The sequence below is a fragment of the Crocodylus porosus genome, unplaced genomic scaffold (genome assembly GCF_001723895.1).
Source record: "Crocodylus porosus isolate Cpor-Errol unplaced genomic scaffold, CroPor_comp1, whole genome shotgun sequence".
In the NCBI taxonomy this organism is placed as follows: Eukaryota; Metazoa; Chordata; order Crocodylia; family Crocodylidae; genus Crocodylus; species Crocodylus porosus.
Genome location: NW_017728949.1, coordinates 1,785,103 through 1,801,770, shown reverse-complemented (window position 1 = coordinate 1,801,770; position 16,668 = coordinate 1,785,103). Strand labels below are relative to the sequence as shown.

Here is a 16,668-nt window from a genome sequence, read left to right as displayed (position 1 = left end):
GGAGAGCTTTGAATGGATTCGGACCTTTAAATTGGTCCCCTGATTCAATTCAGATTTGGAGATTCGGCCACCAAATCAGGCCAAATCTCCTACGAATCGTATCACCACCCGAAGCTTTGCACAGCCCTAATAAATGTCACTTAATTGGAACATGAATGGCAGAGACCTGCAGGGTTAAGTCCAGTCAGATCAAGGAGAAATAACTATGAAGAATACAACTCAGGGCTAACTCCAGCTCCATAGTCTATGTGTTAGCAATCAATTTATAGTAAGTTTTATCTCTCTTCCCTTTCCTTGGTAGGTTGTTTGTCTTGGAGTGTGGATGTAGCCCACTGTTCACTGTGTGAGGTGTATCTGCCTTTAGTGTATGGACCTCAGCAACTTTGAGTCTTCTGCAGCTGCAAGCTAGAGGAGTTGCCTTGTTAGCTTTAGACATTATGAGCACGTGCTCTTGAACTGAACCCAGAGGCTTTACACTATGTTGATAAGCCCCAAGCAGTGTTTTTGTCCCACATTCCTTGGGGTAAAGGCAGTGTATTTCTTTGTATATGAGGACAGCATAGCAGTGAGCAGAATGACATGCTGGATAATTACAGTAATACCTTAAAATATGAAATTCACCAAATAATTCCTTGCCACCTGGGCCCATATGTGACATTCTTCTTATCTCAGGTAAAATGTATCATTAAATCAGCAATAGTTTATACTGTGGCTTCAGCCTGAGAATTTCCTTTCCTACACAGCATGCAGTGCTAGGAGTGATTTCTCTGAATCTGAACCTCCTGAACAAAGCCCTGCTATGTTCATGCACTGATTTATTCCTATAGCTGAACTGCATATTCCCAGCTCTAGGTACTTATTCAGTCCCATCTCTAGATGTCCATACAAAAGCTTCAACCTGGTCCAACACAGAAACCATCAGCTCAGACATCCCAGCTGATCTTAACTACGGTAGAGGAGAGTCCACCTTCAAGACAGCCGAGATCAAAAAAGAAGGAAAGCATTGGTAGATCAGAGGTAGTCAGTCAGTCATATTGCCCTTTAAAGGTTCCCACTTGGTACCATGAGTCAGCTTTACTCAGCTTTGGTTTTGTTTCATTCAAGACTCAATTATTCGATAGTCCTTGGGTCTGGGATATTCAAAGCAACCAAAGGTGTTACACCAATGATTCTCAACCAAGGCACCATGAGACCCTTTTAAGGGCACCCTGGGGTACAAACAGCTACATATGCTTGCCAAGATAAACCCAGAGATATTACAGTGTTAAAAACATTCTGGCCTTTTGGATCTTTCTGAGCTCTTTACAACAGAAAAATTGCTTTATTATTCTTCTTTGGTCAAAAACAAGTGAAAGCTAAGAGCTGGACTTTCCAATGGGTGCCTTGAGTCTAATAAGGAGTGCCCTGAGCTTAATGAAACACCTTGAGTCTAAAAGGTTGAGAACCCCTGTTAGGTACTCAAACCCCACTTGATTTCAATGAGATTTGAGCATCTAAATCCCAAGGTTTCATTTGAAAATCCCGGTCAGAATCAGCAAGATTTACTTTTAACCTCCACCTAGCCAAGCCAGTTTTGCACACTTTTCTTAGAGGCAGAAAATGTTGGGAAATGCCTGGAGGGAGTGCTCAAGATTAAGTCTAATGGGTGCATTCTCAAAAATAAAGGCAGCACCTGTCTTGCAAATGTTTATGCTCCGCTAGCCTTGTATCAACCTCCCATGACGCCTACCACATTTTTATTTAGCAAATGGTCCTAAGCACAAGCTAATGAATCACTTTTCACCTTGTTGCCTTTTGCAGCCACAGCTAACACATCTGCCCACACAAAGTGCCAGTCTGAAGGTGTAGGACCATGGACTATGCTTGGGCTGGGGCTAGGGTAGAACAAGACTTCTCTGCAAGTCCCTTTTGCTGTTTGCATGTGGTTGGCATTGGGAATGACACAGAGGCTTTGTGTCTTGTTTGCAGAGTTAGAGGAAGCTCACAGGAAGTGCCCACCCTGGTGGTATAAATTTGCCAAAATTTTCCTTGTCTGGGACTGCTGTCTTCCGTGGCTGAAACTGAAGGCGTTTGTTAAGCTGATAGTGCTGGACCCTTTTGTCGACCTGGGGATCACCATCTGCATAGTGCTCAACACACTGTTCATGGCCATGGAACACTATCCGATGACTGAAGAGTTTGAGAATGTGCTGACTGTGGGGAACCTGGTAGGAAATGTCATGGCTTCTTCTTATATTTTCCCCCCATTTACAGCAATAATAGCAAAGGGCAGCTCCAGAAGGCAATTCTATTACAAAGTCCAAGGAAATGCTTTTATGAACAGTGACCACAGGCACTTGGAAACCTCTCTTCTGTACTGCGAAGTAGGTGTTGGGTCTGATCACAGTGTAACTGCAAAGTGCACATACTCCACAGGCACTGATCAAATAAAGAAAAGCAACCAGCAGAGGCAGAAGTAAGCAAGGGAACCAGTGGTTTCTCCTGATGGAGCTTCCCCAGAGAAGCCCTACGATTCCTTGCTGTTACTAATGTATGATGGCGTGGAGGCCCTTTCAGAGCAGCTGCATAGGTCACAGCCCCAGAATGGTTCTTAGCACCAGTGAAGGGATCTGCAGAGAGTTTAGTCAGAGACTGTAAATTATAGGCCCTCTTGAGTGGAAAAACAAAATTGATGGGAATGGGCTTTCCCATCAAAACACAGCCCTGAGTAATGGTCCTACCAGCTTCCTTTTAGCCTTGGTTAATCAATGTACATCAGACCTCATGTCCCCACTCAATATGTTGTTGGAAATTTGGGTGACAGATCAAGTACAAGGTAACTGAACTTAAAGGTGGGCAGGTAGTTCAGCTTAAGAAAATGTCATATCTTATTCCCCAGCTCTGACCTCCTTCCTGGCAAGCCTAGTGCCTTGACCTGGACCATTCGTGGTCCGATACTAAAGAGGTACCACCATGGCCTGATGATACTGAAAGACAACCTCATTCATTTTGCTTTTTGCAAAGAGTCTTTTTTCATCTTCTCAGCTCTGTGGGGCCATCCAAGCTTCTCTTGTGCCCAGACCCAGGATAGGGTTGGTGTCACTAGGGACTCCAGGTATCCTTTGAGTTTTGCTGGGTTGGGAGATGGGGAATCAATTTCAACATTCCTTTAGCCTTTGAGACGTAACATACAATCAGCACCCAGGCCTGGAGTTTCAGTTGGGCCTACAGAAGCACAGCTTCCCAACCCCTATCAAATACAATGGGATTTGGATGCTTATTTCCCCATGAGTGCTTTCAAAATTCTCTCCCCTTCCCTGTCTCCCTCCCCCTTCTGCCCCCCAGCCTGTGCTTCTGACTTGGTGCTATCCACCAATATTTCACCAACTTCTTCAGCAACGAAGGCAAGTCATTTCCAAAGTAGCTACCTTTCTGTAGCCTACTGGTGAGTGCATGCAACAAGTCTGTCCTGCAACCTACCTGCAGAGGAGATCAGCCTGTGATATAGGGCCCAGAAACCTGATCGAATATATCTAGAGATAAAAATCCAGGAATCCTAATGACCCCTATTTTCTGTAGATCAGACACAGAAGGGGACATGTAACACACATTCAGCAGTGGCCTACCTGAGACCTGATGGGCAGGATCATCAGTGTAGCTGAGTATCTCAGCCCTACCTGAACACCCTGATCTCTGCAGGTGCTCAGGTCTTCAGAAATTCAGATTCTAGGCACTTGGCTTGGATGCCTCAAGGAACACTTTACCCAGCTGCAAAGCTGAGTTCCTAGATCTCCAAGTAGTCATGCAGCACTGCTTCCAGATCAAAGAGTCCTCAGGAAAGAAATCAATCCAAAATTGAAACTTTCAGACCAGTGAGGAAGAGGCAAAGATAACATCAAAACGTGACTTCAAGGACCCTCCTACCCTTGTGACCTGCCAGGTCGCAGCAACAGGAAATGGGAGCACCAGAAGTGGGGATAGCGTGGAAGGAGACAGCAAGAAGCTGGCATGGTGGAGGAGAAGGGGGGTACAGCAGAAAGAAATACAGAGCTGACCTGTGCTAGCTAAGATGGCAGACCTCACTGAAGAAGGGAAGAGGCAGCCGTGAGCCTGAGGAAACGTAAAGCTCATGTGAGTTGCCTTGCCAGGGTCCTCTGCCAAAAGAAGCATCCCCTGGCTTAGAGAAGATAGCTGAAGCCTCTTCCAAAATAGGAATGAGAGAAGCCAGCAAGTGTGACTCAGTCCACAGAAGTCTGAGTATGATGCTGCCCTTCCCCTGCTGCTCTGACCATGGCTGGTAGCAAGAGCAGGTGGCGTAAAGCGTTCTTTGGTGCTGAGATGACTATGCACCACTCCTGTGACTCTTTAACAGAACTGCTAAGAGTCTGGGGAGAAGCTGAAGGGGAGCTGGGGCTGTCTCTTTTCTGTTCCACCGTATACTTTCAGACCTTGCACATGCCTCCACAGAGCCCCTCCTGTACTCATCAAAGTCCCCTTGCTCCCTGGTTCTCACTCCATGATGAGTGTCTTTCCTCAAATTCCCATTGTATGACAGGTGGAATCCATCATCCCCTGCTTTCCCTCAGTTACTTGCCTGGATCCAGCCCTTTCTAGCATCTCTGTGCATAGTTACTGAAGTGACCTACACTAGGGGCCAAAGCCTTTTGGGTTCAGGAGAATGATACTGCATACATACCTGCTTTGGATTTGATTTCATCCAGGAAATACAACAGGATTAATAGGCTATCATGTTTAGCACAGTTGATCTGCAAAATCAGCTCTAACTTTTCCTTTGGTCAGCTTGGGATCTTCAAGCTGATTTTTATATCCAGAAATCCAGCATGTGGGGGAGACAGCTGGGTGTGTGGAGCTAAGGGGTTTTCTGGGAGAGCAGGCATGCTCCCCCATGCAATAAGCAACCATCTTGCCGCTCACAAACCCTCTCCCGGCTTATGGGCATGTCTTTGTGGACGTCTGTACAGTACAAACCAACTGTTTTGAAAAATTCTCCCAAAAATAAGGCCTCAGCATGTCTGTATACCATCTAGCAGCAGCAGCTGTGGCAGAGCAGGATGTATATCTTCTCCCTGTAGGGAGATGAGTAGCAATGAATGGGCAACAGGAGGAGGCTGTAAATTATTACAGCCAGCCAAGGGGCAAACTGGGACCTGAATGTGGAGCAGCTTGTGGCCATGATGCAGGCAGGAGCAGAGATGAGGAGTGGCTTTAGGTTGAAATGCTGATCTAGGGTTCAGCTGCTCTGGGTTTGGCTGTCTGCTCTGGTGTGCAACCTTAGGTCACAAGCTGACATATTTCCAAAGAGCTCAGCAGCTGTTATGAAAATCTGACCCTCGTCCCTCCTTGCCCAAGTCTTCTTGATGTACAAAGAGGACAAATGTCTGTTTTCAGGCCTTATTAGAGCTTCTGGGTAAGATTTGTTGTGGGTTTCTTCATTGCCTGGCCTGGCATAGCAGAGGCCCTATTCATGGTTGGGGCTTCCATGTGCCACTGTCACACAAGTAATGAGAAGAGAGCTGCATTCTGGAGAAGAAAAAACTTAGGCAAAAAAACCCTGGCCATCCAAGGCATGGTGGGCTAAAGAGGCAAGCCAGGATAGCCAAGCTGTCTGCACTTGTACTTCCCTCTGCTTTTCCTCTGCTGAACCTTGCAACTTCCCTTGTTGTGGGGAAGTACTCCTCAGCTCTGCTACTCTCGGCTCAGAGGGCATTTGAAGGAGAGGTTTGTTCACTGGATTTTTCTTTACTGTATCAGGTGAGAGGAGGGTTTTTCTCCTCAGTCTCAGCTGTAAGAAAAGCAGTGATGTACACTGACTATGATGCCCTGGCATATTAAAAAAGTCATAAAAAATAGCACTCTACACTGGGGGGGTCAGGTCACTCTTTTGCAATGGAATGTGATGTGGAAAGGGGCACAGAGGAGGGTCCTTGTGCACAGTGTGAACACAGGGTTTTAAGGCCTTTATATAGGATGGGGTAAGCCTGCAGGCAACAGGGTAGCTCTTTGGAGAAGCACAAGGCCCTCTCTGAATGGCCAGGTATGCAATAGAACTGCAGATTGCCCCTCATGCTTCCCCTGCTTTGGCCAGGGCCAGAAGTATAGGGATTCACCTGGGCGCATGTGGCAAGGTGGAAGTGACAATTATCCATTGACACTGTGTTCGCAGTTGCAAATACATGGCTGCCAGCAGCAATTGCTTTTCTTTTTTCTTTTTTTTTTTCGTTTTTGTCCCCTTTCCCCCAAGTCATTACCCAGGGTGCTTACCCCTATCACTCCCTCCTAGTTACACCACTGGCCAGGACCACTGGTTGGAACAGAGCACAGAATAAAAAGGTGGTGCTGCTCCTTCCCTCTATTCCTTTGGGCAATAAATAAATACCCCTGTTTGTCCAGCCCCTGAGCTCTCCAAAAGGCAGCTTCACATGGAAGCTTTCTCTTATGGTTTTCTATGGATTTCCTTATGAAGGAGGTGCAGAATACAGTATGTCTCACTCATGCTTCCATTGTTGAGCCTTGGGTAGGTGCACACTATCCCCAAGCAGTTAGCAGGAGCAGGTCTTATAGCATCTGCACTTACATTGATAATTCCAAAGAGGCCATGTGCCTTCCCCACAGCAGCATGGCTCTTACTTCCTTCTCTGATTCGTGGAGGGGAGGCCCATGGGTATTCTTAAACCCTAGAGCAGTGATTGTCAGTTAGGGTGTCACAGCACCTTGGGTTGCTTTGAGATCCTTTCAAGGGTGCCATAGGGTGCCAACCAATGTTAGCACTGTTAGGTTTACAAACATGATGCACAAGATAAACCCAGAGATTTCAAATAGCAATCTACAGTTTGGATCTTTCTGAGTTCTTTACAATAGAAAACCTGCTCTATTATTTTTCTGTAGGCAAAAAGGAGTGAAAACTAAGTGCTGGCATTTTTCAAGGGCTACCTTGAGTCTATCCAGGGGTGTCTTGCATCTGCAAAGGTTGAGAACCACTGCCCTAGAGAAATCCGCTCTGATACCAGCTGGGTGAGAGGAAAAGCCTGTCATGGGATCCAACAGTTCCCCACTTTGTCCTCTCCATTCTTGGCCCTTCTTTTCCCCCTTCAGATTTCATGAAGCTTGAATGCAGGATGTGCCATGAGGCTCTGGAGGGGCGAGAAGAGGGAGGCATTAGGCTATGGAGCCAGCTTTCCATGCCCCACCTGGCTTCTTCCAGGTTTGATTGATATGTTGTTCATGAGTTCATACAGTGAGAGTCTAGACTCTGGGTATAAATGGGACCTTGGGCATCAGGATTTGGAGCCAAAGACGTAGAATAATATCTCACATGCTTCCCTAAGCTCTTGGGACAAGACAGAGGAGCTTTCCCAGCACTAGCTGAAAAACAGGTACAGAGCACAAGCAGAAATTATACCCTTTACAGATGGGTCAGCCATTTTGGACTCACAAAATGTTTCATCTTGCAGTCTAGCCACATGCACCAAGAAACACGGGAAACTCAGCTCCTAAATGGACACAACAAGAAGTAGCCAGAATTTGGCCTGTTGAGATGCTGTGCCTCAGATACTGTGTTGATGTTTGACACTTGGGGTCTGCACTTTTGAAAATCTGTCTTATGGTGAATGTACTGTTTAGAGACATCTGAGTGCCAAACTCCATGGGAGCATGAGAAAGCACATTTGTCTCAGGCTGAGTAGCCAGCTGACTGGGTTTCCTACCACCCCTTCCTAGCAAATTTGCTTAGTACATGGACAGATGGTTTGAAGTAACTGCATAGAAACCTTTGTGGGGAAGGGAAGAAAAACAAGGTTCAAACAGAAGGATTGATTTCTAGGGCTGTATGAAGCTTCAGTCCCTGATTCAATTCAGTAGAGATTCGGCCCAATTCAGTTTTCCAAATCTCCAAATCTGAATCGAATCAGAGGCCCCTTGAATCTCTCTGGATTGAATTGGAACCCTCCAAGTCGATTCGGAGAGATTTGGGAAGATTCGGCAATTTGGACATAGACACAGCTTTAAATGTTTTTTCTACATACCTCTAGGTAGCAGGCGGCTCATGAACACTGCAATGCTGGGGCGCATGGAGCGTCCCACAGGAGCATGGGGAGCTCCCCAGTGTGCTCAACAGCAGACCTGGAAGTGAACCAGAAGCATTTCCAGTCCACTGCTGGGTTTCCCAGCAAGTCTGGGAGGCTCCCAGGGTCCCCTAGAGCTCGGCAACTGGTGCCTCCTGGGTCTGGGGCGGAACCTGGGGTCCCCCCATGGCCAATTGCCAAGTCAGGGGGAATGGGGGGGGGGTCCCCCTGCGTGCTCCCTGGGGGACCCAGAAGCACATGGAGGGGCCTCCCCACACTCCTGTGGGATGCTCCATGCACCCCAACATCACAGCATTCACAAGCCATGCTAGTACCTCGAGTTATATAGAAAAAACATTTAAGGCTGTGTCTATGTCCGAATTGCCCATTCTCTGAATTTGGCATCAAATCTTCGGTTTCAGATTCGGCCAAATTGAATCAGGGACAGTGATCCGAACCAATGAATTGAATCACTGTCTCTGATTTGGGCCAAATCCAAATAGGGCCCGCTTTGCACACCCCATATATGATTTGATCTATCTACTCCTGTGCGGCAACTGTTCTGATCTGATTCTGGCCTCCTGTATACTTTGGGATTGAGCTAGAAGATATGATTATAATTAGCCTGGATTCTGATTTACAAGGAATTGATGATAAGATAAAGATCAGGAGGAGCCACAAACCAGTGGAAAATAAAACCAGAAGAATACAGGCAGTCCTCAGACTGACGACACAATTGGTTCCTAACTACCAGGTCTTAAGTCGAAACATTGTAACTCGGAACCAATTTTCTCATAAGAAACAATACTATAAATGGGGTTCCTGAACCAAAACCTGATACCCTGTTTTCACCAAAAATACCCCAGAATTTTGTACTCGATCAATTATAGATGAGTAATATAGCTACATTAATATATTCATATTGTAAGTAGCAATCATATTGATTTGGAAGGACTCCTTTGAGGTGACTTTGCTGGACTTTTTGAAGGTCTCTTTGTTGGACTTTTTGAAGGGTTCTTGACTGGAGTCTTCTCGGGAGTCCTGGCTACAGGTTGTTCTGGAGTCTTGTTGGCTTTCTTAAAGAAAGTGTCCAAGGAAGTTTGGACAGATGTTCTCCAGGGAGACGAGTAATGTACCAAACTTGTTCACTGGCATGGCATTGCATCAGATCAAGCGTTTTAAGTTGAAACTGGCATTCTAAAGGGAAACAGGGTGTCAATTTATAAACATTGTAAGTGCAAGATGTAACTTGAAACATTGTAAGTCGAGGACTGCCTGTACAGTTTGCTGGCCACCACCTTGGAATATATACTGTGTGTGGTAAATCTCCTCAGCCTAGTTCTGCACTCCCAAAGCCTGGTGCCATATAATAGGAATGTTTCTAGGATGCTAATTGTCACCTAACCAATACCACGCTGAGGTAATGTGATAATACAGAACATCATTATAGTCCCAATCAAGAAAGCAATGTGCAAACGCCAGATCAGCTTACAGGGCAGCAGGACTTCAGGGGAGCGGTCACACTCAGAGCTCATAGAGGAACTGCTAACTGGACAACTCCTGGAGCCAAGGCTTCTGGTTGCAAGTCATTTGAGGGTGATACTTTGTCCACTTATTTTTTTTCTTCCATTCATCACAACATACCATACACCAAGTGTGTCTGAGGGAGATCAAGGAGGCAGTCATTTCACACACAGGGCCAGTGTCTCCCTCAATTCCCAGACAACACTGGAGCTTTTAAAACGTGCTACATAGCAGCGGTGCAGCCTAGCTTGTGGAAAAGGATGACCTCAGGAGACAGCAGAGGCCTAACAGTGTGGCTGCGAACATGGGACAGCTGCCACACGGGTGCAGCAGCAACTTTTGGTTGCCTTCAGCGCAGTTGTGCAGCTGCAGCGGCTGCTCTGCTTTTTCATCTCCCGCCGTTCTCCTCCAACCAAGTCAGTTCCTGGGCTGGCTGTCTTAGTCGCCCACTCTGGTCATGCCACTGGGGGAGACTCACTTACCCAAGGTTTCTAGCAGTGATCTGTGCTGCACTGGGTTTCTCTCTCAGCTTCCAAGAGAAATCCAGTACACTGTAGCTCTTGCTGGAAAAGACAAGTGCTCAGGGTCTGTGAAGGCAGTGCGTCTCTTAGACCTCCTGGGGAAATCAATGCAGGGCACTACCTCTCTGCACTTCCTGATGGAGCTGCTGTAATCATTGTTCTGGTGGGTGACATGTTATGCTTTGCCTTCTCAGGGCACAGCCTGAAACCTGCTGCCCTTTAAACCCCCTTTGCACCCTTCCCAAGTGTAGTCTGTCTGGACGGGCTGGCTCCAGTGAAACTTGGGTGGCTTGGGATGCACCCTGCCTGATGGCTCTGACCAGATCTCTATGGCACTGCCACCAGTATGCCCCTATATTGGGTTTGCAGGGGTCTTATTGCCATCTTTGTGCCAGTCCTTCTGCTGAGGGGTTGTAACAGGCTGGTTGTGCAGCTGATAATAGCATTTTTCCACAGGTCTTTACTGGGATCTTCACTGCTGAGATGGTTTTAAAGCTCATAGCTTTGGACCCATACGACTACTTCCAGCAAGGATGGAACATATTTGACAGTATAATCGTCACCCTGAGCTTGGTGGAGCTGGGCCTGGCAAATGTGCAGGGGCTCTCTGTGCTCCGATCTTTCCGTCTGGTAAGTGTTGTGTTGAAGGTTTCAAGGCCAGGACAACATCAAAGAAGGATTATTTCCAACTCCCATGAAGCAATATCCACTGAATTGCACTAGTTGAAAAGAATGAACCGTCACACCCAGGGCAAACATTGTGAGCCCCATTGGAGCCATTGCCAACATGGTATATGTCTCCAATGTCAATTTGGGATGCAGTGGTATTAGTGATTGTCCTAGTCTTGCAGTTGCTAAACTCACAGGAATACTTGCATTCCCTCTGAGAAAATACAGAAACATCCAGGTTGGGTCCATCTATTATCCTGTTTCTAAAAGTGACCAGTACAAGAAGCTGCTGAGAAAGGTGTGGGAAGCCTTACAGGAGGCAATTTAGATATCTGGCCCCAAAGCAGCCTCCTCTTAACTTCCAGTGGTTAGAGGTTGGTCTACCTTGCATGCCAGAGGGTTCCTACCCTTTCCCAAGTGCTTGGAACTAACTTTTCAAAGTTTATCATTGTAAAAGATGCCCAGTCTCTTTCTGAGCCCTGCTATGCTCTTGATATGTTGTAGCAAAGATATCCACAGGTCACTGTTTGCTTTCCCCCTTCTTTGCAGCTCAGAGTTTTCAAGCTTGCCAAGTCCTGGCCAACCCTCAACATGCTCATAAAGATCATAGGCAACTCAGTGGGCGCTCTCGGGAACCTCACCCTTGTGCTGGCTATCATTGTCTTCATCTTTGCTGTTGTGGGCATGCAGCTGTTTGGGAAGAGCTACAAGGAATGTGTGTGCAAGATCTCCTCTGACTGCACACTGCCCCGCTGGCACATGCATGACTTCTTCCACGCCTTCCTCATTGTCTTCCGCATCCTGTGCGGAGAGTGGATTGAGACCATGTGGGACTGCATGGAGGTGGCAGGCCAAGCCATGTGCCTCATCGTCTTCATGTTGGTGATGGTCATTGGGAACCTTGTGGTGAGTTGCTTGTTTGTGGTGTGGTAAAATGGGGCTGGTGGGGAGGGGAGCAGAGAGAAATCCCTATAGGAAATCCACACACAATGCTCTTTTTCATCTCCTCAACAGTCATCTGCTCCCTATTCATTCTTAGTATAGATACACGCACAGCCAGGGCTGTCCCTAGGGAGGGGCGAATTGGGGCTATCGCCCCAGGTTCCGTGCTTTGGGGGGCCCTACGAACAGTGTCATACAGGCCCTGCTGCTGCTAGCTTCTGCAGGCAGTCGCCACCTTCACTCCTTGCCACTGACACTGCCACCAGCTTCTGCGGGCGGTCGCCACTCCCACCTCCTAGCCCCACACAGACTGATATGCCCCAGGCCCTGCACACCCCTAGGGACAGCTCCACCCACAGCACCTGCCCTCAGAGCATCTGGGACCTGTTACACCCATGTAGGAGCTTGCCAATTCCTCCAAACAAGGGGTCTTATTCATGTCCTGTGTCCTCCTCCTGTAGCATGTGACACCTAGTAGCTGAGCCATGGGCTTTGTTGTGCTAGGTGCTGTAAAGATACAGAGAAGGAAGTAGTTCCCTTCCTGAAGAGCTTGCCCTCAAAACAGACCAAGAGCAAGAGGGAAAACTGAGGCACAGACAGCAAAAGCCACCAAGCTGAGGTCACACAGCAAGCAGCAGAAATAAGCTGCAGGAATAAGATGCCATATCTCAGTCAAGTGCCTTCATTGATGGCCTCTGCTGCCAGTCTCTTTCTCTACACCCCAGCCACAGCTTAAAGCCACTGGATGATGAGAAATAGAGTCTGATTGACTGATTCTAAGTTCACTTGCTATGTTGCTTCTTGGGCCAGGGGAAGAGGGCTGAAGGAATGAGTTTTTTGCGTCATTCCCTTAGTGGTCCTAGCGGCATGCAGTTGTATCTTCTCAGCCCCCTCTGTTTATCTCCTTTGATAACCTGAGCCGCTTGCTGCCCGGTCACCACTGCCTGAACTGCAGACGTAGCCCCTAAGTTCCACGGACGTGTGAAATCCTTTCTAAACTTGGTAACCCTCTCACCAATGGCTTTGAAGCTTGTTTTCCAAGCTGCACAGGCCTCATCCTCTCCTCTGAAAGAACAAAACAGGAGACGAATGGCAGCAGCTTGTCTAGTTGCTTCTATTACTTGTCAGAGTTGTGTAAACCTGTTGGAATCTGCTGAGAAAACCATCTGCCTTGGGGGGAATTGAATGCTGCTCCCTCAGCATTGCAATGTTTCTATGAGCCTTGCTAAACCCTGCTACTGTGATCCCAGGGTTTGCACTGTTTTCCAGGAGCCAAATTCAGCCCTGGGGTAAGAACATTCAAGGCTGCAGGAGCAAGTGTGGCTTGATAGCTCAATATGGAGCCAATACACCTGATTGAAGAGCACATTTACCTCTGGGGCAGAAAGTGATTGTTCAAGTTCTGTCCCAGGCTCCTACCCAGAGCTGGCCTGACTGAGCAGTCCAGTGATTGCAAAGTAACGTGGACATACCCACATTAGCTGTAAAACAGGTAGCTCAGGTACTGGTAGCCACCTAGTTACAGCATCACAGAGCTAACCTAAGGTGCAAACCCTACCTGAGAAGCAGGATAAATATGTAGGCAGTTAGCACACAATGATCTCCTCACTGCCATGGCTGATGGCTCAGGTATGATGGCCACAGCAGTGCGCAGACATATCTCTAGAAGCGGTGTCTTCCTTCAGCTACATAAGTGCCTTCTTGTTCTATAGCAGGCAGTGCTCGACCTCCAGCCCATGGGGCTGGAAATTTAGTGGCAGGGAAATGGCGGCAGAAGTTCTGGAAGCTATGTCAATTAATACCACCACTGGTCCCCCACCACCAAATTTCCAGACCTGTAGGGAGCCCTGTAAGCTGGATGACACAGCCCTATCTGTGGGATTGTACTGACACATGAGGCCAGGCTGATGCACAGGGTCTCTCCATGGCTGGATCCAGTGCACAGGCCGATCCAGTGCACTGGCTGATACTGACAAACCAACCCCACACACTGACTCCACGCTGAATCTGGGCCATGGACCAACCCCACCTGAAGACCAGCCCCACTCCTGGTCTGTGGGCCCAAAAGGTTGAGTACCACTGTTTATAGGCATCAGGCCCATCTGTAGGTCAATGCAGCAGGGCAGTGGCAGAGTACTGGGCAATGCATCTTAGAAAAATGTGTCTGTCTCCATCCCCACCTGCATGATTGGAAGATGAACATGTCCTCCCACCTAAATCCCTCAATGGTTAGTGTTGGCAGCACTTTTGTACTGTGGCATCCCCGTGGCTCAGTTTCCATTAATGCTGATATTAAACACAGGGCAGATCCCACTAGGGGAATCTCTAGGAAATGTTTTCTTGCAAGATGTCAGTTCACAAGGTCGGACACCAACCCCAATGTTCCCAGCCCTTTCTAGATGGTCCCCCCAGGTGTGCTGCCCAGATAAGGGAATCACTCCAAGTTCAGAGTGACATTTTCAGGACCACCTTCTGTAGGAAAAAGTCTCCCAGTGGAGGGGCTGAAGTAGGTAGCGAGGTGCCTTGGCTTCTGGCTGAGGGGCACAAGTGCTGCTTCCCCAGCAATGACAAATAATGAATGCTGCAGGGTTTGTGCAGAAAAAAACAGCAAGTTTGGGGGCTGCTTTTGATAATATGGCCTCCAACAACACATGCTTGTGGATCATCTCATTTCCATAGGGCCCATTCTTCTTGAAATGTGTTTTCCTGCCACTGATCATCACCCAAACGTAGTCCTATGGCTCACTGGACTTTCCATAGCTGGCCCCTAGGAATGGTCAAGTGCATCATGTGCTATAATTCCCTCTACACACAGGAGGTAGGATACGTTCTGAATTTCAGCTTGCAGAGTTAGTTAAGCTTCCTTCTATGGGAGGAGGCAGGGATTGCCTCCTTCATGCTTGCAGATGCTTCACTCTGAAACACTACTGTCAACCATCTCAAGTTCTCATGGGGTGTCAGAGGCTCCCAAACTGCACAGTTTGATTGCCCCAACCCTAAGGCCTTCATCAGTCCAGCCCATGGAGCTCCAACACACACAGAGCTTCATCATCTCATGTCAAGGGAGGGACCAGTGCTACCTGTTTTGATGCCCAGAATGAAAATCCCATTGCTTTGCCAGCTGGGCCCCAGCTGTGGATGTAGTTTCATGACTTGTGCTGGGGCCCAGCTAATTTTTGTCATCTCTTAGCTTATTGCAGAAGATACTGATCAACTAGGTCAGCTTTCCCATGGCATAACCCAAGTGCTTGCCTTGGCATCCTGGCTGCCGTGGGACATATATATATGTCCCCTCCCCCCCCGAGATAATGCTGGGGCCAGTCATCCTTTGCTATTAATGATATTTTGGGCATTTCCTTTGGCGTTATTAAGGGAAAAAAGGAGGAAGTAACTCGGGTGACAAGGTAATCAACTCCTGCTGAAAAATCCAGAGCCAACAGCAACAGAAACTATTAGATGTAATTGGTACTTAACCTAAGCATTAAACTGATGCGATACTGGGGATTTATTTAAAGGTTTTGTTTAAGTCATGTGGCATGAGCCATGTGAAAACAGCAGTGACCTTGAATAGCAGCTAATTCCCTTCTCAAATGTGCTCCTGGCACCAGGAGGCACAAACATCAACAGCTGTGGGGGTTGGTCAGTTTGTCATGGCAAATGCATTCCACAGTACTGCGGGTGAGCGTTCAGCACCAGAAACCTTGTCCCGCACCCATTGAATCTGGCCCTGGTGAGGCTGGGACACCGACTGGTGAAGGATCAGAGTCAATAGACTCTGCACCATGCCTGTGATCATGAGAATTTCATTCTAGCAACCTGCTTGCATAATGTACGTTCGACTTATGCTTGCTAGGCCCATGTTATTCCTGATGTCACAGAAGGAATTTGCAGTTCCCAATCTGTGGTCCAGGGAGCTGCTGGTTGGAGGAAAACCTGGCAATTGCATGTATTATGGTCCCTAAAGATTTCTCCAGGTGCTAGTCTCTTCATTGGCAAGAAGAGGGAGGGAGGGATTCTAAAGACAAGTAGAATCACAGGGAGTTGAGGGTGATATGATTTATTGGACCCCGCCTTAAGCAGCAGTCAAGTTAATTTTCAGATGCCTTCTAAATATCAGAGAGGCTCAGATAGTGTGGTGATGGTCAGCCTTACACAACATGCCTCTAAAGGTAGGAATGGATGTTGCCTTTTGCCACCCTTGCGCAACCGTAAACATTTTTATAGTGGCTCAGAGTGAAAGCAAATAGACATCCATACCCCTCACTGTAACACAAATTGGTCACAACAAAAGGTACTAATAATTTGTGCCACTTTATTGTATCAGACATCTATTTGCTTTAAAGTAGGAGAATGTGGATAGCCCAGAGCTGCCTGCACTCTCCAACTGCCCCTGGCAGGCACTCTAGAGGCTTGAGGGGCTTGGTCCTGCATGCCCTCCAAATTCCTGCACAGGATTAGGCCCCTCAAGCCTCAAGAGCACCTCTCCAGCTTCCCCTGTTCCCCATGGAATCTCTGGGGCATGCGTCTGGAAGCAGGGAAAGTTCGAGTTCCCTTCTTCCAGAATCATATGCTTGACAATCTCTGGGGTGCATTTCTGAAAGTGGGGAAAGGCTTTTTCCTCTTCCAGAGACACACCCTGACTTTGCCTGCTTCCAGAGACATGCCTCAGAAATTGCTGGGGGCACATCTCTTGAAGCCGGGATCACATTGCCTGTTGTCCTGCCCATTAATCTTGTGGGACAACGGGTGATATGCGCTTCACTCAGTGAAGAAAATTAGCTGTGCTGGGAAACATCCTGGCACAGCTTCATAGTTTCATAGTTTCTAGGGTCGGAAGGGACCTGAGCAGATCATCTAGTCTGACCCCCCGCCATGGCAGGAAAGAGTACTGGGGTCAAACGACCCCAGCAAGATGTTCATCTAACCCCCTCTTAAACTCCCCCAGGGTAGGA

At 47.7% G+C, this 16,668-nt stretch overlaps 1 protein-coding gene across 1 annotated transcript in view; it reads left to right on the top strand.

Annotated features, from left to right (window-relative positions):
• Positions 1-16,668, top strand: part of LOC109322440 (sodium channel protein type 4 subunit alpha-like) — a 55,175-nt gene that overhangs the window by 25,739 nt on the left and 12,768 nt on the right. Inside the window, exons 10-12 of the mRNA XM_019553498.1 lie at positions 1,969-2,207; positions 10,562-10,735; positions 11,324-11,680. Of these exons, the coding sequence (XP_019409043.1) occupies positions 1,969-2,207; positions 10,562-10,735; positions 11,324-11,680 (770 nt within the window). The remainder of the gene's footprint in view (positions 1-1,968; positions 2,208-10,561; positions 10,736-11,323; positions 11,681-16,668) is intronic.